General features: G+C 52.1%; 1 protein-coding gene and 1 long non-coding RNA gene across 3 annotated transcripts in view; both read right to left on the bottom strand.

The window, feature by feature from the left end:
* KCNB1 (potassium voltage-gated channel subfamily B member 1) overlaps positions 1 to 7,235 on the bottom strand; it is a 113,499-nt gene extending 106,264 nt beyond the window's left edge. The window contains exons 1-2 of the mRNA XM_013189816.3: positions 6,844 to 7,235; positions 5,097 to 5,783 (exon numbers count right to left, since the gene is read on the bottom strand). Coding sequence (XP_013045270.1) covers positions 5,097 to 5,663 — 567 coding nt within the window. The 5' untranslated portion in view covers positions 5,664 to 5,783; positions 6,844 to 7,235. The remainder of the gene's footprint in view (positions 1 to 5,096; positions 5,784 to 6,843) is intronic.
* A 5,947-nt stretch (positions 7,236 to 13,182) lies between these two features.
* On the bottom strand, positions 13,183 to 17,461 carry LOC125183808 (uncharacterized). Of its 2 annotated transcripts, none has more exons than XR_010825208.1 (3): positions 16,004 to 17,461; positions 14,257 to 14,521; positions 13,183 to 14,005 (listed from the first exon to the last, which is right to left on the bottom strand). It is a non-coding gene; the product is annotated as an uncharacterized lncRNA (long non-coding RNA). The 2 variants fall into 2 exon arrangements; XR_010825207.1 differs by lacking the exon at positions 16,004 to 17,461 and adding an exon at positions 14,609 to 15,995.
* Positions 17,462 to 19,728: the final 2,267 nt, after the last annotated feature.

Below are 19,728 nucleotides of genomic sequence, written 5' to 3'. Positions count from 1 at the left end.
TTGGAATGAGGCTCTGCTTTTGATGTTCTCCAAAGGCAGAAGTTTACTTTGGGTGAAGGGGAATATTCTCCTATATATAGCAGGAAAGCCAAGGCAGTAGTTGCATCAGAAAAAAAAAAAAAAAAAAGACACAGCTGCCAGCAAAATGTGGGCAATCTAGCTGTAACTGTCAAAGTCAACACCTGCCCGGAGGTGGAAGCCTGAGAGACAGAAGACACAGCTGAGATGAGACCCCGACAATTAGGGAGAGGGGTTTCCTCTGCTGAATGCAGGCACTGCCTTGGAGATGAATGAAAACGGCACACCATAAGGGAGGGACAGGAATAGAAAGCCCATGTGGGGGAAGAATGCTCTAGATGTAGCAAATGCATCTCCAAGAGGCTTTACCATTCTTATTTTGTCCCTACTATCAATAATAATAAGGAGAGAGCTTACAGAGCAACCTCTTCAATCCCTAAGCAATGCACCCAGAGATTAGCAGCAGAGAGCAGCGGGCAGCTCGAGAAAAGCTGTTCAACAAATGTAGAGGCATGCATAATAAGATTACTGAATTGGAGTTGCATGTTTTCAAGGATAAATGTGATATTATTGCACTGGCAAAGGCATCGTAGGAACGAGGCAAAAAGATGAGAAGTAGCCTGCCAGAACAGAGGGACTGCTGCAGCTGAGCTCCCAATGAGACAGGAACAAGCGAGAAGTGGAATCAGCCCTCCGTGAGCAGAGAGGAAGTGCATAGCCTACTTGACATGCAGATATGCAGAGCAGCTTTTTGCAAAGTGGGTGATGTCATCCTGTTTTTCTCAGCCTTCAGGACAGCAAGAGAAAAATAGATGAACCCAGCACACGCACAGGAGTCTGTAAGACAAGCAGGCTTTTCCCCTCCTGTCCCCCACTGTGCAACACTAATTGCTCAGATATTGATCAGGAAAATAATTTGTAAGAACTCAAAGTAGGGAGGATTTCTTTTCTCCCTAAGATGCAAAAAGGGTGATGCTGGATCTTTCCAGCAGTTCTGCAAGTGATCAGAGGATTTCCAATACCATATAAGCTAATTAAGGTGTTGAGTGGCTCTGATTTGTTGTGTGTTTATACTGGAAAGCAGGAAAAAACTGCAGCCTGTGATTTTTCAGGATGCTCTGAAGTCTACTTGGATTTACAGCTAGGCTGGCTGCCCCAAGGGACATGAATGCCTCTCCAGGCGGACAGACCCACAAATCCTAACTAGTTTCATTAGTAAAAACAACAGCTATGGGAGGGACGTGTGCTCTGGAAATCCAGGGCTGCTAACTGGGTTGCAGCTGGCAGAAACAAGCTGCTCAGGCTTAGCCTTGGTGAGGGAAAGGCCAATTCAGATAAATCCCCCAAACCAGAGTGCTGGAGAACTGCTAGCCACTGCTGCCCTCGTGCTTACACCAAGTCCCGAGGAAAAGCAGCAGCAGTTTGGCTTCTGGAGAGCTGGGTTTCTTCCCTAAGGGAACTACAAGGGAAAACCACCACACAACAAAGTGCAATAACTATCCCAGAAAATATCCATACTCGTCTTCTTCTGGAGTAAATCCAGACAGAAGTGAGCATCAGAGTCCCTCATGGTCAAAAATGGATTTTGTGAGTACAAAGTACAGGAGAAGTGCTATTAAAAACAAACATACTAAGGCAGACTGGGAGAATGATAGAAATAAGCAGGAACACACAGTGATCACAGGAAGAGTAGGGAAGGAAGCATCCACAAAGATTGCAGTGGGTATTTCGCAGGGATATACAGCAAGTAAAGTCACAGGAAGCAAGAGAAACTGATCCTTTGTCTTGTGAGGTTAGAAAGGGAGAGATGAGAAGTTTAATTAAATAAATGTCTACCATTAAATACTACTATTAAATAATTGTCTACTCAATACTTTTTCATTTGGTACTGAGTGTCCCTCCTAGTGCTGAGTTTTGTGCATATGAGTTTTGCCACTGGGAGAAGTGAACCCAGCAGTGCAGCAGAGCCTGAGTCAAGCAGCCCGGCGGGTTAGAGGGCTCGTGTGCCTGTTGCACTGCCTGATGCCAGGGAAGGGCGCTCCACGTGCAGGGATGATCAGCCAGAGTACTGCCACGCAGACCTTCAGCCCCTCTCACGAGAACAGTGCAGCTTTGGTTACGGCCACGAGGGACCGAAGTGTTATAGGGAAGGAGCAAACACCCCTGTGCTAGCACTGGGTGGTGACAAGGCAGTAACCCTGGGGCTTCAACAGCCATCTGATTCCTCATCTGGGAGATCTGGAGGCTCTTAAGGAGTGGGTAATACAGGATCTAACAGTGTTCTTTCTGGTCACGTACAGGGTGTAGCATCGGACATAATAAGCCAGTGCTTGCCATGAGGTGGTTAGTTTAAAAGCCAGACAGATTAGTCAAAAGATACGCGCAAATCCCCACTGGATAACAGAGCAATAAAAACAAAGATTCTTCTTCTTCTCTTATTTTAAGGCTGTTTTCCACCCTGAGGTACATCACCTATAATTCCTTTTTAAAACAAACAAGAAGACGACTCACCCTCTCAGGATTTATTTCATCCCAGTATCACAAGGAGCTCTGCAGCAAGCTATTATGGAGGAATCTGGTTAGGTGTTGTGCAGAAAGTGTTAAAATACAAACAACGTCAACAGCCAGCAAGAAAACCCACCTCATCAGAGCAGGAGTTAGATGATGGCGCATGGCTTACTAGGACACTGTGTTGGGTTTAGGGAGAATATGCATTTGTGGCCATTTTCTAAATTCCTTACAGAGAACATGAAGGGGGCCTGTACATGTTATATTTAAACAGAGAAGGAAAAAAAAACAACAACAACAAAAAAAAACTTTTGCATTGAGTTGTACAAGTCTGAAGAAAAAGAATAAATGAAAGGAAAATAATTTGGGGGAAAATTGATACTAGGTCATTCAGTGACAGTCATTAGACCTCAGAAAGGGGACAAAGCACGCTATTCTATAGGAACAGTTGGAGCGCCCAGACCTGGCAAAGCAGGTCGAATCTGGCTTTAGGAAAGATGACAGAAGTTCCTGGAGACCTGTAGTCTCAGCAAAAGTGCTCCACTGAACAGACAGCTTCTGGCCAGCTTTTCTCAGCTATCAGGCTCAGATTTAGAGAACGCAGCCTGAAGTGGAGCCTGGGCACAGCTGGTTAGGTCAGATAACGGGTCAGGCTGCCAAGTCCCTATCCCCACACCCGTCTATCAGAAGATGAAGATTGGGCCCAGCCTATTCAATATGTAGAATGAATTCTCATGAAGGCGATCAAAGCAAAGGGCACACTCTGGCAGGAGAGAAAAGCTATCCACCAGCAGGGAGAAGAACGGATAAAGAATAGGCTTACCAGCTCTCCTGTCCCTGCCTGGTAAGCTAATTGTTCATCATGCCCATTTTTCTTGCTACATTCGAAGCGAGTCGAAATCAGTGCTTGAGAACTGCTGAAATATTTGAGGTCTGAGAACATACAGCAACCATTTTCATTGCAGTAACGAAGCCATGGAATGGGAGCTTTAAATGGGAAGGATAATAATGCATTACAGTTCACTCTCAATTAATCCAGAGCCTGCAATGCCGAATGCACTTACTCCGTGAATTTTCTCAGAAAATGAAGCTAGAGTGTATTTCATTTATAAATCACAAAAGACATTTATTTGGCAAGGATGACCCCCTGCTCATATACAATAAATCATGAACATCAACAGTCTCTAATGGATTTTGAGTCAGTGCCACAGACAGCGAAGCCCGGGGCCTGTGTTTCAGGATTCCAGGACTGTGCCAAAGGAGCCTTATAAATGATTAATGCATTCAGTGTCATCTGTGCCATTGGAGAGAAAAAGACGTTCTGGGGCTCCGTTTGTCATTAAAAAAAAGTGATAATCGGTTCAGTAGCAGACCATGCCTTTCCCTTCCCCTGCCAGAATGAGCCATTTAGCTCCACACCTAATAAAATCCCTTCCCAAAACTTCACACATGCTCTCCATTCGTGGTGTGCAAAATTTCTGGGAGATGAGACAGGGAATGGAAAAGCTTTTTTTCTTAAGTAGCCCTCCAAAGCCAGGCTTCCTGAGGGATGGAGCTAGGGTTTGTAGTTGCAAATGCATGTACAAAAGAGATAGGCCTCAGCCACCTCTGTAATGTTGCTTTCTACTTCTTTGCCATACTGTGAGGATGCCGGTACATAGAAAATGCAAGTTTTGGTCCCTGCTGCTCAGTCTCTCATGCTTTCCAGTTATCCATCCTACAGTTTTCAACCTCTCCCCCCTTACTTTTGTCCCCATGGTTACAGAATCACTGTGTTCACAGAGATTTTCCTCAGTGAAGAATATGTGACTAACATGAGACAGCTAAATTATCAGAGCCAACTCTGACATTGGTTTCTCCTAACGAGGATCTTATCTTCCAAACGCTTTCAAATAGATCTGTTGCACTGGCACCAACTTCAGAGTTGCAGCACTTCAGCTATTGACAGGGACAGAGCTGCAGCAGCTTTGTACAGGGAGACTTAAAATAGTCTAGAATCAGGTAAAGGAAGAAATTCAGATGCTAGCTTTAGCAGACCTGCAGCCTAGGAGTACGTGATACACATATCTAGGAGATGCATTTCACAAAATTTTGAAGTCATCCGAAAAGGGAATGCATTATTTCTGAACTGGACCTGGGTCTGGGAATTCAAGTAGATTTCCTCTTTTAAAGAAAACAGTTCAGCTAAGCAGTAGGATACACACATGTTTTGGGCCCAAAGCAATCTCTGTTACACAATGCATCAAGACAGACCACAGAATAACAAACCTACTAATCTCCAGCCCCAGCAATCAGCATATGCTGACCCAGGGCTCCGTGGAGCTGCTCCCACACTGACCAGCCTAGGTGGCCCTCAGAGAAGCACAAACCAGATACCTTCCAAACTACCCAAAAAACATACGTTAAGCCTCGTTCACATCTGGGAGGTCTTTCTCCCCTTCTCTCACAGCATCTACTGAGCCACAATTGCCCAGACACTAAAGCAAGAGCAGGAGGGCAACACCTCATGTAACCATCTCTGCAGTCATAAGCCAACATACACAAGACTTGAGAAGACGTGGAGATCTTACCTTGGCCGCTACGGAGGAGTTGGGCTTCTCCAGGAGGTCCCAGAGCTTTTTCCTTTTGTCAGCGCAGCAAGTGTTATCAAATTCCTCCCCTTCCCTTTCCCTCAGTGTCTCGGCTTCTCTCTTCAGCTCCTCATTCATCTGTTCCTTCTTCTGGTGGTAGCGGGCCTGGCAGCAGGACTCCAGGTAGATCTCGTCCACCCCCCAGTAGTCCAGCTCTTGGCTGAAGGACAAGGCGCACATCTCCTCCATCATGTGCAGCTTGCCAGTACGGTAGAAGTTCAAGATTGAGGTGAATGCCCCGGGATGCCTGTCGAAGAAGTACTCGTTCTCCTCCAGGTTGTAGTCATCGCAGATCTCCATGAGGGAGTCGTGCGTGTTGCAGTCTCTGAGCTTACCCAGCCTGGTCCGCGGCAACCTGTCCAAGGTCCGCCAGAGAACCTCGTGGGCCAACCCCCCCACGTTGAGCTTGACCCTGCGGGAGCAGGCCTTGCTCCTGACGATCTCCGTGGGGTCCGGAGGCAAAGAGGTAGTAGAGCGAGATCCATGCTTATTCATCCCCAGAGGCATCTCTGGTCCCCCTCAGGCTGGCTGCTCCAAGGCGCGGCGCGGGGCGAGGGCTGGCGGGGGAGGGAAGGGGAGGGGGGGGCCGGCTTCTCCTCACCTCTCCTTCCCCTCCATGCCCCGGAGCTGTAAGAGAAGCCAACCATGGGGCCCGAGGCCGGCCTTATCCCCGCGGGGCAGCGCCCGGCCCCGTTAATCAGCTCAGGGGGCGCGGCGGGCGCTGTCCGCCCCCGTGGTGCTGAACCGCGCTCGGCGCCCCGGCGGGCGGCCGCGGGCAGGCGCTGTCCGCGCCCCTGGTGCTGAACGCGGCGCCCGCGCCCACGTGGCCGCCGGAGGAGCCGCCGCTGAGCTCCCCCGGGTGGCGGATGGGTGATGCCCCCCCCCCCCGAAATCGGTGGCTCTGACCCCCCCACACACCACCCACCGCCTTGGGATCTAGGAGCTGTGCCTAGGGTCCCCTCTAGGGTCGGCTGCACGCGCGGTGCTGGGGGAGAGGAGGTTGGGCACAGCCCCGGTGCGGGTTTTTTTTTGTTTTTTTTTTTTTTTGCTTCTGGAAGAATGGCTGGGAATTGGTGGATTAAAGGGCTCTGCGCGGTGCTGCGAGGGGAAGCGGCCCGAAAGGAGCCGGGCCGACAGCCACCGGAGGTACTGCCGCCTTGGCCCCCATCCCGGAGAGAAGCGGCCCCGCCACCGCTGGCCCCCGGCCGCCCCTGCGACCCTCCCGAGGCAACTCCCCTCCGCGTAGGAGCCAGGGAGAAGCAGAGGCTTTTTATAACTCCAGCCCCGCAGATTTCCCCGAGGAAAGCGCCGGGGAAGGGAACGGGGGAGTATTTCCAGCCACTCTACCTCTCCGGGCTACCCAGGGACGCCCACCCCCCACCCCACGCAGCCCTCTGCATAAGAGGGAAACCAACGAAAACGGGAATAAGAACCACCCCCGAGCCTTCCTCGCAAAGCCGGGCGGCTTAGAACAGCCCCGAGCACTGTTGCTTACACAAGATGGCACGAAGAGAAACCCCGGCGCAGGAAGGAACGGCTTCTCCCTGCCCAGCCGCGCAGCTCCGGGGGGGCTCGGCCCCTCTCCCCGCCGAGCTAAGTGCCCCCCACCCCGGCAGCGAAATGCGGCCGCTGCTCCCCGGCCGGGGGAAGGCTCCCCTCCTCCGGGCCGAGCCCGGCCCGCACCTACCTCCTCCTGCGGGCTCCCAGCGAGGCGGTGCGGGGCTGTGCGGGGCCGAGGGCGGCTACATGGTGCGGCGGGGCGGGCAGCCGGGGCGGCCCCGCTCGCATCCCCCCGCGGGCAGCCTCGAGGCGCAGGGATGGCGGCCGCGCTCCCGTCTGTCCGCGGAGCCCAGGGGGAGGGGAAGCGAAAGGAGGTAAATCGGATCCCTCGGCAGGAAGCTTTTCCGAGGCCTTCCCTCGGCTGCGGCTCCTCGCTCCTGCCCGCCGTCAACGCCGAAGCCGCATCTGCCCCCTTTCCCCCGCCCCTCTCCCGGCGAGGACACAAAGGAAAGCTCCGGTGCTTCCTTCTGCTGCCTCGTAAACGGAGATCAACAAGTCGAGGCTGAACCTCCAGCTTTTCCCTGCAATTCTGTCCCGGAGTTGTTTGGAGTGAATTGGAAGTTGGGGGTGGAAGAGAGGAAGGCAGCTCCACCGTGAGCTGGGATGCAGCATTGCAGGGAAGGTTAACGCTTTCCTGGCCTGGCCCCGCCGCCCCGGGGCCGATTTGCAGCGGGGGAAGGCTCCCGGAGCAGAGCTAGCACCGAGGGGAGAGCCACAGCATCCCTCCGCAGCAGTCGGGGTTATCCCCGCCGTGCTCAGGCTCCCGATGGTACCATCCGTGAAAGCGGGAGCAGGGATGGGAGCCAGGAGAAGAAGGATGAGCAGAGTGCTGATGAGCCCTGCAGGGCCCTCAGTGCTTTCTAGGCCCTGCTTGCTGAGCTAGGAGCAGCTGAGCTCAACGAGGTCACGCATCAATCCGGGTGTCGGGGGTGAGCTGGGTCCTCGTCCTCGCCCCAGCAGTCTCTCGTCGAAGGCAAGAGCCTGTTCTCAGAATTGTTGCATGCATTTGCAGATACAGATGGGAGGAATAATAATGGATCTCTGTTGTTGATTAGGGATCTATATGTAATAAAAAAGAGCATCTTCTAACCGGATAACATAGCAAAAACAAAGAAAAGGCAACACTGCAACCTTCAACGTATCCCTCTACCACTTTCCTCCTTCCCTCCTGACAGGAGAAAATGGACCTCACCAGGAGCCCGTAGCTCCATTAACGTTGTTTAATGGCTACATTAGCACCACTTAACGCAGCTCACCTGCTTAGGCTGGGGTAGCAGAGGTGCACAGCTGTGCTCGTTAGCCCTTTCTCCTCTTTACATTGATTGACCATGGCTCCTGGGCTCCTTAGTGACAATTCCCACTTCAGGGTTTCTAAAACAGGAGCCTGGTGTCTGGCTTTGTGTGATTAACTTGGGAAAGACTCCCAGTGCTGCTCCTCCTTGCTTTCCGTGCTTCTCCCTTTACGCAGCTCCCATTTCCTAGTGTACACAGTATCGATGTTACGCTGCTATCTTTGGCATTTGAATGTCCATGTCTTCTTAAGAGATGACCTTCTGAAATCCCAAACAGTATTTTTCTGGTAGGGCCCTATGCTCCAGTACCTCCCATAACAGCACATATCATCTGTATATTTCAGAAGTTCTTACAAGAAGTGGGTCACTACCTTCCTTCTGCAGATGGGGAAGTAAAGGCATGGAGCAGCACTCCTCAGTAGGGAGGTGGGAGGAAGAGTTGGGAGCAAAGATTGTTGACCAGCTTAATCCCAGCCCCGTGCTCTTCCACTGAAGTAGCTCCCCCACATCACGAGAACCTACAGTCAGTACTCAGAGCAATTCAATTCTCCTCTTGCCTTCCCATCATTTCACCTCCAGACCCTCCTCTACCCCTCTGACAATAGAGATGAAAATTCCTGATCAGGGCTGCGAAGCTAAATCTGTTAATGATTACAAAGAGCCTTGAAACTTCCAGCTGGCAGGCGCTGCATGAGAGCAGGTTATTTGTTTGTTAGCACTGGCATCCAGGGCACATTATCTCCTGTTGTGACAAATGCAGGACGCTCTTCTGCGGAAAGAGAATGGTGGGAGGGAAAATGACAAGTAGCGTAATACAGGGACATGCATCAGATTCAGTACAGTTAAATCACTGGGAGAGAAGCAACTCAGTTTTATTAGCAGGGCGTTTGTATCTTTCTACATCGCTCTTGATACACTGCCCATGTCATGCACATGGTCTGGCAAGAGACCAGAGATCCAGCCGTGGGTGAGGGGACACCAAGGGGCAGCATGGAGGCGCAGGCTCCTGCACTGCTGCATGTTCACCCTTCCACAAAAGCTGGGGATGAAAAATCATACTCAAGCCTCAGGTGGAAGCAGCAGGAGGGAGCTCTACAGCCCCTCCAGCTGGCTGTGCCTGGGGTGATCCAGCAGCCTGTGCGGGAGGGGAGGATGTTTCCCCCCTGGGTGTCTGTTCTGTGCAGCACTTCTTGTTCCACAGCTGACGAGTTTGTCAGCAAGGGGCAGTGCAGGCCTGAGGATGCAGGAATGTGCAGCTTGCTCTCTCTTCCCCAAGGTTATCTAACCCGCTCTTGCTTTGGATATTCCTTTTGATTGATATTTTTTGTACCCTGAGCTTCTGCATACTTAATTTGTGGTTTGTTATTTCCACAGCCTATGGAGCCAGCCAAATGCCTGAATGCAGTCTGTTGCAAACCCTCTTCCTTCCCAGCTATTACAGCACTTATTGACAAGGAAATACCTTCAACCTCAAGCACTTAAGAGGAAATGCACAGAGTATGGCATAAATGTGTTCTCCCGGGCCTGCAGTCAGTGGTATACACCGATCTGGATTTCACCTGCCAGCCAGAAAAGGTGTGGAAGGCAGCATTTGTCGGGCTGCAGCATGAGAGCGTAACGGGCTGAGCCTGGATGTGGAACTATCCCTCTGCTGGTCCGCAGTGACTCCTCTGCCTGCATAAGGAAAAGTATCACGGCTTCACAAACGCCCACGCCCGTACAACAGTCTGGCATCTTCCGTCCGTCCTGCGAAGCAAGAGGGGAGGCTGATTTACATCGCTTTACTGGTCACAGCAAACAAACGGCTGGGAGGAAGAGAGGATCCTCGCACACAAACAGGCCTGCGGCCCCGTCACAGCAATGGCATTCAGAACAATGGGTTTCCAGCAGAGAGCGGCACGGCAGCTCTGGTGGCCCACGAGTTTTGGCTGGTTCCCGATGCTGAGGGGATGCTGGTTTTCATGTTCTAAAAGGAGCTAGAAGCTGTCACAATAACCCATATTGTTCTCGCAGCCCCGGGGCCCTGTACTTGTACTCGTGAGCGGGAACGACAGCCGCACAGTGAGCTGTCTCCGTTACGGCGTGTTTCCTATTATGTCCCTTTAAGGATTCCCTTAGTTTTCAGGGATTTTCTTTCCAGCCACGTTGGATATAATGGACATTTTCTTTTATAGTCTCAGATCCTTTCCCTTAAAAGGGGAAAAAAAATTATCAGGTTTCTTGGCAGAGGTCTGTAACAAGTGCTGAAAAGCGCAGAAAGAACTGAGATGCGTGGTGCAGAGTGCTTGTGCTACCGAGAGCCCAGGAGCATGAAAATATTGGAATACCAGGGAAAAATGCTGGAAGCAGACAGCAAAACGCGGTCCAAAAAAGAACCTTAAAGAGCCATGCCCTCCCTGGAAAACCCAAGCAGAGCTTGGACGGCAGCGTCAGGAACAGCTGGGCTCTATCACCATTACATTCTCCGCTGCTGAAAGCCCTTTTAGGAGGGTTTTGGCTGTAGCTGCAAGCCCGCGGTGCTGCGGGGGGAGCAGGCTCTGCCTGCTCCAGGAAGGTTTGGTAGCAAGGTTCTCCTGTCCCCCCAGCACGCTTCACCTTGCCTTCTACCACCCCAGCTTCTCCTCGCACCATGGTACAAGGAAGGCTTTCCCGAATTGTTTATATTTGTAAGTCCACAGCAGTAGGTCCAAAAAGCAGGGTCTCAGCTCTGCCAGCTCCCTGGGGTCCTCAGAGAAGCACTGAAGGGTCTGGGAGGGCTGAGCTGCTGGGCTGGGTGTCTGTAAAAGCTGGAGGTGGAGGGAAGAAGGGCAGACAGGTCTCAGCAGGGACCAGGAGCAGAGGGAAAACACTTCTTGGCAGAAGGCAAAGTCTCTGCAGACTCAGATATGGAAAAGAGAGGTGAGAGCAGACCGCTCATATCTGGGAAAGCAGTAGCCACATGGGGACCCTGTCCTGCAAGGATGTGATGTGGTCAGCTAAACTCAGACACAGTGTGAAGTCCCAGGGGTGCCCAAAGTCACCGCACAGACCCCAGGCTCTCTGTGCTCTCTGACCACGAGCACACAGCACTGCTCCTCTCCCCAAGGATGGCTCCAGCAGACCCCCTCTGTGCCAAAGACAATTATTTCAGGGAGGAAAAATGCCCAGGCTTTTCTGCTGGTTGAGGAATAAACGCCCCCAGCGGGGCAATTTGTCCCTGTCACCTCTCTGCTAGGGACTTTGCAAAATGATCTGAGAAAGCAATTTTCTCATAGCTGTCAGCACCACGGACTGAATCCTGGGGCCCTGCAGCAGTGCTCAGTCCTGGGGCAGGTGGCACAGGGGTGCTGCTGTCCCCTGCACCCCATGTTGGGGCCGGGGGGGACCCTTTATCCTCCCTGCTTGTGCTGTGCAGGCAGGGCTGGTGCAGAAGGAAAGCAGCCGCCTGTAATAAGTTACCTAACACTCAGCTTTAAGCACCGAATTCTGTAAGGCAATTTGACCTGCTGTATTATTCAGCAGCTGGGGATTTATTAGGCCCTGGGGGGCTGGAGGCTCCTATTTGTCAACCCAGCACCCGTCAGGAGGGAGGGCAGCGGAGCCAGGGCCTTTGGCCGGTCCTTGCCGTGGTGGAGCAGTGACCCCTTGGAGGGGTGATCAAGCACCAGTCCCTCCCAGGCACTCAGCACCCAGCTGCTGGGGAGTACACGTGGCCCTGTGGCTATTTACACCCCTGAGCAGTGCACGCTTACAGACCTGGGGCTGAGCTGTGCCAGCCCACGCTGTCTGCAGGCAGAGCCAGGGCTCCGAGGCAGCGAGGCTGCTGCTGAGGCCAGGCAGCTCTGCGGAGCTCCAGCGCTGAGCAGAAGACACAGCTGGGGGGGACTGGGACTAGATAAACATTGCAAACACAGCAGTGTTTGTCACCAGAGGTCACGGGTGATGCTCCTCACTCCGGCTTGGAGGCAGCCTGAGTGCTCCAGGCAGTTTGGAGAAGCAGCCTGCCAGCAGGCAGCGGGGAGCCCTCGCCTGCTCCGGGGGCAGCGGTGCTGGGAAAGAGCAGTAGGGGGAACGGGGAGCCCAGCTCCGCTACAAGAGACTGTGCTGGCACGGCTGCTTCAGGAAAGGCTTTTGGCAACAAGAGGCTCGGCAGCACAGCTAGCAGCCGGGGCTGCTCACGAGCTCCCTGTTCCAGTCCCTGGCAGCATCTTCCCCGCGTGGTCAAAGCAAACACAGACAGCGCTGCAAGGGAGCTCCAGACGGGTCCCTTGGGGGCTCCCTGCATGCTCGGGGGGGCTTTGTGGGTCAGCAAGGGGGGGCCTCTGGGTCTGTGCTTTCCAACCATTGCCCTTCCAGCAGCAGATCAGGGTGGGCACAGATATTGCAGACCCAAAACATGCTCCTGCCGGGATTCACCTGCCCCTTCCCCGTGCCCTCATCGCTGCCCAGTTTCCATCCATACACACAGCTCAGCCCACAGCTACAATCTCCTTTGGGGTCTAATGCTGGAATAAAGCCATCCTGAAGTGTGGCTGGTTTTCTCAGGATAATGAGAGTAAGAACAGCTCTGCTCTTCAATCGGTGAGCCTGAAAGGACTCTGCAGCCAGCCAGCAGTTTCGGATGGTTCCTGGGAGGCAAATACCACAATACCCCCTTTTGTACCGAGGGAAATTGAGACAGAGGAGAATTAAAGCAACCTGCCAAAAGCTGCGTGGGGTGGGGGATGAATGAGCAGCTAAATGTACTCTAAATCCTAGGAGAGATCCCTCAGTGATCGTGGAAAAGATGCTTTGCCTCCTCGCTGCCACTTGCAGCTGACGGGGGGGGGGCACACTTCTTGGCAGAGCTTTTGTGAGACTCGGGCACCTCAGTGAGAATAAAGCTGATGGTATTACCCAACATTTTAAGCTTTTTCTTGCTCATCTTTTACGAGGAACTTGCAGCAAATGGGCAACTTTTGAAAACCCTGCATGATGCCAGCCCTTCCTGGACATTCCCTGCTCTCATTTGTCCTCTTCCTTCCTGTTGTGCCACCCGACAGCAATAAATGCTGGAGCTGCAAGGGGGTCGGAAAGCCCCATGTCAGTGGCTGCAAAGTAACACAAGGGGCAGCCCTCACATCTGATTTCAAGCAAGTATTTAATGTTATGGCTTGTGCCGGGGGGGACAGGCTGCCCTGGGCACGTCCCCCAGGCAAGGCTGGGCATCTCCTGCCACCGAGGGCTGGCTCCCTGGAGGGCCGAGAGCTGTCGTTTCAGTGACAGCCAGTTGCAGCTGCAGGAGTACCATGAATTGCCTGTGGGGAGGGTCACTTCCAGCCTTTCTTGGGTTATTTGGCGTCTGTAACACATATTTAATAAAATACATTTTAATTCTCAGGATTACGAAGATCATTTAAAAGCAGCTTATCTAACACTGTTCTCCTTCCCTGTTTTTCCCTACAGTGTTTGTGGGTGATGCAGAAGGCTGCAATAAGCCATTCTCGAAGGCTGGCTTGGATTAAACTTCTTCACATGGGACTGCACCACTCCCCGTGAATTTCAATGAGCTCTTCTAAACCTTCCCTTCTGCTGTAGGCACGAGTGCTGCAGGGGAATAACACCCAACGCTCCCTACCAAACAGAACAAATCGGATGTAAGCTTACAAAACGAAAACACTGCGATAACATGCCGAAAGCGCAGCTCTGCTCCCTGGGACTCAGCTGGAGAGGAGGGTGCTGAGCAGAGCTGGTATCGCCGTGGTGCTCGATGGAGGGTACTGCAGGTCCACGTTTTGGTGCTGGCCACAGGCCGGGGAAGTGCCAGCAGTGGAGCAAGGCATTATCCAGAGCTGACAAGGAGAAAATGCTGAGGATGGAGCTCTTAAGATCACCTTTCCTGATGCTCGCATGGCCCTCACTGAGGGTGCAGGGACCTTTCTCCTCCTCCTTGGGGTTTGCAGCCTCAGGCCCTTTCTTAAAGGCAATTCTTGTGCTGTTTCTCTTGGTGCTTTGTTCACTGTTCAAGTTGTTTTTCAGCTGGAAAAAAAGAGAGAGAAAAGCAGATTCGTATTGATTTTATTTTTTAAATACCCCAGCAATGACAATTTGTCCAGAGAGAGAGACCCCTGCTCAACACCTTCAGCATGAAGAGGCTCTGATCCACCCTCCCCTTCTACCCACAGCTGCTTCAAATTTAGGCACCAGCACTCCCCAAAGCCTTGCAACAAAACCTGTAATACAACATCCCTGCTCTTTTGAGACAGTCATTTTCCAGGGTGATTAAATACCTAAAAGGTGCAATGACTTAGAAATGGAGATTTACTGTCATCTCTGAACTCCTAGCAATGGAGTGCTGTGAAAAGCATTTTGCTGTCCATAACGCAGAATTAAGAGTTCTGGTGAATGCTTTATTTTCTGCAAAAAGCAATCGCAGTGCAGCCTTCCCACAAAACCCATTAACTTCCTTCTGCGAGGAGGGAGAGGATCCGGCTGGAAGTCACCACCTGTATTCTCACCAGGCCTGGAGGGACATTCAGCAGGACTCAGCTGCACCTGTGGAGGACAAACTAACGTCACCTGTCTGTAAGATGATGCCCTGTTTGACCTAGGTCACAGCCGTCACCAGCTGGGGACAGTCACCATGCTCGGAGCACTTCTGCACCAGGGCCACTCCTGCCCCCACGTCCTTCATCCTCCTCCTTCTCCTCCTTTTAGACTGCAAGCTTCTGACCCTCCCCTTCCTCTGGCAGCTGGCAAATGAGGCTGCCCTCCCTGCTCCTTGCATTTATGGTAGGCCACTGCAGCAAGTGAAGTGGTAACAATAACAGACCTGCTTCGAGATTACCATAACAGAGATTTCTGTTTCAAGAGAGGTGTCAGCTACCCGCCTTTGTCTTTTTCTGTACATTAAATATTAAACATCCAGCCTGTGTAATGCAAAACTGAAAAGGCCCTGAGTTCAAGCCGTTATGCCCCAATAAATCAGAAATTCCCAGCAAACTCCCAAGCTTCTCACCCACTGTCAGGTTTGAAGAGCGAGCAGCCATTGCCCGTGGGTGCTTGCTGGAAGTTTCTGCAGCCCTCGCTCACCTTCTGTATCACCCTGCGTGCTGGGGGATGCCAGGAAGGTGGAGATACTCTCACCAGTTTCCTTGGGCTCCTTCGCCCTGCCTCAGTTCCCTGGCGTGCTCACAGAGGTCAGCCCCCATCCTGCCCTGGGAAACCAGGGGGGAGCGCACCGAGCCCGCCCTGGTGCTCGCTTGGCCATCTTGCAGATGGCTGCTCTTCAGATAGTCTTTTTTCCACTCACTTATGAAAAAAGAAGGTGGTTCTCCATCCAAATCGATAGAGGAAGTTAATTAAATTCCTCTGCTCAGCAGCACACCGCAACCTCCTCCCCCGTCCCTGTGTGCGCGTGCGATCTTTGCTTGCCTTGCCCAGACCTGTCTCTGGTTAAAAGTGCACTGGTTTTTGGGGTGCCACGTGTGGTTGCACAGTCCTCCCCTGCCCCGTGCTTCACTGCCATGTCCTGACAGCCACGGATGGCAGCAGCTCCGGGAGCTGAGTGAGTCCCCAGGGCTTGTGCTGCCTCTGAGAGGAAATGCCCAGGCTGCCAGCAGCTGCTGTCCCACTTAGAGAACCTAATAGCCCCCAGGAGCGCTGCAGACAAGGGATTCAAATAAAGATGCCTCATAAAAAGCACGATTTTCAAAACTGCATTTGTTACCCAGAAGGAAGTATGCAACTGTTGTACTCGGTAATAAAAACTAAATTAGCTTAAAACTTGCGTAACGATGGCTTGCAGATAGCTCGGCTCTCCTGCTGCCCCAGCGCTGGCTGCTGGCAGCTCTCCCCTGTCTCTGGCTCCCCTTGGCCACCACAACGTCCCCAAAAAGCCATGTGAAGGTACCCCTGGGATGTGGGTCCCTCTGCAGCCGTGCCAAGAACCCAAGTAAGGTTGCATGGGGACGATACGTCCTGACAGTTCCAGACTGAGCAGGTGACACTGGGGACACTGCCCATGGGGTCACTTACCAAGCCTGCCACTTGCACCTGTGCGTGCCCAGAGGGGGTGCTGCGTTTTTCGGTGTGCACCAGACTTCTGGCTGCAGAATCAGAATCAGCACTGTGAATAGCAGCTCTTGCTGTCTGTTCTTCAAGCATCAATCTTCCTGGATTTTAATTTAGTAAACCAAGACAGACCGGTTAAATTTTGTAAGAAAACAGCTAAAAAAAGTGTTCCTGGTGGGAAAAAAATAATTAGGGTAGGAACAAGCACAAACAAGCAGCAACATCTAGGGAACCATCCCAGGAACTTCAGTACAGAGCTTTACAAGTCTGTGCAGTGCGGTCTCCCAGCCATCTCCTTGATCTGGGAAATGTGGTGCTCCAGCATTAATAATGGACATAAGCACATTTTTCATCCAGCCACAGGGACTGACTTTGTAGACACAAGCAAATCCGTCGGCCTGCTTTATGCTATGGTGCTCACAGTTTCCATGGTTAAACGCAGCCTTTCCAGACCCTGAAGGAGCGCCCCAAAAGAGCAAGGTGCCAGCAGGAATGCTGCAGCCCAGAGATGTGCAGGTCCAGCACTGCATGGGCTGGGAGCTCAAAGTCCAACAGGACAATTTTTCCAGCAGGTAAATACTGCAACAATATTCATACGCACAGTGGTGATGCTGAGTCACCCCAGAGCATCTTGCCCCCAGTCCCCCTTGTGACGTTGCCATCGAGGAACACCACCCCCCTGCCTGGGTGAGCGTGCAAACCTACCTGACAGCTCCATTTTCCCCCGAAATGTGTCTCCGTGATGCAGCTCACTTTGGCACACCCGGTGTTCAGTTACTGAAAAGGATCCTGGAGCCCCCAGGCACCCGCTGCCACGCAGCACTAAAGCTGCAGCCTCACAGCTACGGTATTTTGAGTGCCATTTTCTGCTGCCAGTTCTCCACCCCAATGGACAGATCTTGGACTGTTCTCCACCCCAATGGGTTGATCACTTGCTGGGTTTAAAGCCAGCCCTGTAGCAATCCTGAGCACCCTTACAGAGAAGCAGAAGACGACCAGCTAATGGAAGACAAGTCCTTGCTGTTCAACTGAGCTTTCAATTCATGTTGAGCCACGACACACTTTTCTGGCTGTAACATCCCAAAGCCAAATCTTTCCTTGTTAAAACCTAGGATTTGTAACCTCAAATCTTTCAGCTCCAAATCAAAAGAGGTCAACAGGAGGAAAATAAATCTGAAACCAGACAACATCTGGTTCGTAAGAGCAGCATCCTATGGCTGCATTTAACAGGTGCATCTGGTGCTTGATGCACCAGAGTTCTTTTGTATTCAGGTTTTGCCAAAATTAACACTGCTCAGGTTGGAATTTTCCGTGCTGATTATTGGGCTCTAGTAGGAATCAAAGACAATCTCAGGAAAATTAGCCATTTTCAGTGACTAGATCAAGAGCAAAGTACCCAATATTAACAGAGACAGGACTGTTACTAAGAGGGAGGGGAAAAAAAAAAAAGAAACTTGATCCAGATTGCACTTTTCCACAGAGGAACAAGGGAGAAGAACTAGGATTTTATGGGAAAACCTTAAATTCGGCAAATCAGATCAATCAGTTGTTTGGTTTTGCAGTCCGAATAACCTTCTAATATAATAAGCTAACAATGAAATCACAACAATTTAGCTAACAGAATGAAACTATGCTACAGTGAAGTCAGGAACCTGGGAGCTTTCCCACTATATTGCACCAGTAAATAATTCCTGTAGTTTGGGGACTCTTCCTAATCTATGGTGTAAAACCCCAATATTAATTAAGAAGTTAAGTGGGAATTTCTAAAAGAACCTGTGCAGATCACCGAGGAATGAACAACCTGAACAGGCGGGTTTGGTGCGTAGTCACACACTGGAGATACCAAAGGCATTCGGTGAGTTTTATACGCAGTGATTTTTCCCAGGCTAAGGGGTTTCAGCACTGCGGGGAGGGCTAAGGGGCTTCGGGTGGGCGCACAGGAGTCGTCCCTGGGCTGGGAGCGCACAAATTGCAGCAGGGTGAGGGCAGCGCTCCGCAGGCTCGCCGCACACTGCGGGGTGCTCCTGCCTGCCTGCGCCTCTGCAGCACGCACGCTCGCTCCTGCTTCCCACGGCACGCTGCGGTACTGAGCCGCTCCTCTCACCCAGAAGTCTGCTTTCCCTGCACTGTTCGCACCGAGGAATCTGTCGGGTTTAAATTCCTGACTGCCAGCGATGTCCTGGCCCAGCTGTTCGGTCCGGTGCTGGTGCAGCCAGCTCCAGCACACAGCGTGCGTTCGTTGACCCTTTGCACTCTGCTGGTGCTCAGGGAGATGGGACAGCAGCAGGGTGTCACAGGGAGGAAAAGCCCAGAGGGGACAGTCCTCCACGGAGCATTTACAAAGGGAAAAAAAAAGCTGGAAACCAGTAAAAACAATGGGGATGTGCCCCAGCAAAGAGCAGGTGGAGCTCTCCCAGCAGCAGAGTGGGACCCGGGGCACAAGCAGAGCTGCTGCAGGGAGCAGCCTGGTAGCAGGGAGCAGCTGCTGTCCTTTCTATCCCCTGTAATAACTTGGACTTCACAGTAACACCAGTGTTCTCAGTTCACCAATCAAGTGGTTAACGAGGCTGTTAACAATGGACATTTGGTGCTGGTCTCATTTTGTCTAGCTTCAGCTTCCAGGAGCTGGATCTCAGTCCCTCCTTACCGCTAAATACAGTGCCATCTCCTCCCAGAAACCTCTTCGGGTGTGTACTTAGAGCCTGTGAAAGACCACAAAGCCCCTAAAACATTTCTCATCAGCACAGCATCATCAGGAGAGAACCCATTTCGTGCTGGGAGAGTCAGGAGCTCTGGTTCACAGCCACAGAAGGAAGTCACAGACCTCAACACTGAGGGCAGCAGCAGCTGGCAGCCCTGGTAAGAGACATCTCTGCCCCACAGGAACAGCCTGGAAAGCACGAGCACGACCTTCCTGCGCGGCTGTGTTACCCGTGCCAGGACAGGGAGGCTGGCCGGGGCCACGCAGCAGCCAGAATGCTCGCTCCATCCCTAGCCTTTGCCATGAAATGGGGCAGGTCCTTCAGGAGCTGCAGGAATTAAGTGATTTCCAGCCTTGCTAGTGGATTCTTTATTTCAGTCAAACCCGTCTGAGGATTTTCACCAAATTCAACCAGTACTTGGAGCCCACACACGGAGCTGTGAATGGAGCAGGACCAAACCCACTATCAGTGGGTCTCTGCCTCAAACGTTGCACGTAGCAGGGCTTGTAAAACCATAAAGCTGGCACACTTCTGACCTTCGGGACTCCATCGAGTTGGATGCAGAAGGAAGCTGAGCCCATTTGTTGCTCTGTTACAGATGAAAGGACAGCGAGGGTTCGGGGAAGAACCCCATCTATATTTAAGGACTGCCTGCAGTCGCTATGGTGACAGGGATTCCAGCCACCACCAGGATGCTCCGCTCGCCTCCTGCCGTCTCCTCTGCAGAGCCCAACTCTGCATAAGTTACCGGCCTCTTGCCTGACACTTGGGCTGAAGGGGAGACAAAAAACACAAGTCATCTTTTCACAGAAAGCTTTTCCCTCCAGAGGTGGGAACCAACTGAGAAGAACAGCCTGAATCAGCATGCCCACAGGTGCAGGCACTGAAAGCCGAGCCAAGCAGCAGGAAGTCTCAGACCCTCTCAGCTCGTGGGCTGCTCGGAGGCCCCAAGGGGTTGGCAGCCACCAGCAAGACCAGCCACACGTG

Source organism: Anser cygnoides, chromosome 16 (genome assembly GCF_040182565.1).
Source record: "Anser cygnoides isolate HZ-2024a breed goose chromosome 16, Taihu_goose_T2T_genome, whole genome shotgun sequence".
In the NCBI taxonomy this organism is placed as follows: domain Eukaryota; kingdom Metazoa; phylum Chordata; class Aves; order Anseriformes; family Anatidae; genus Anser; species Anser cygnoides.
Note: the sequence above shows the minus strand (reverse complement) of the source record. Positions and strands in the feature narration are given on the sequence as shown.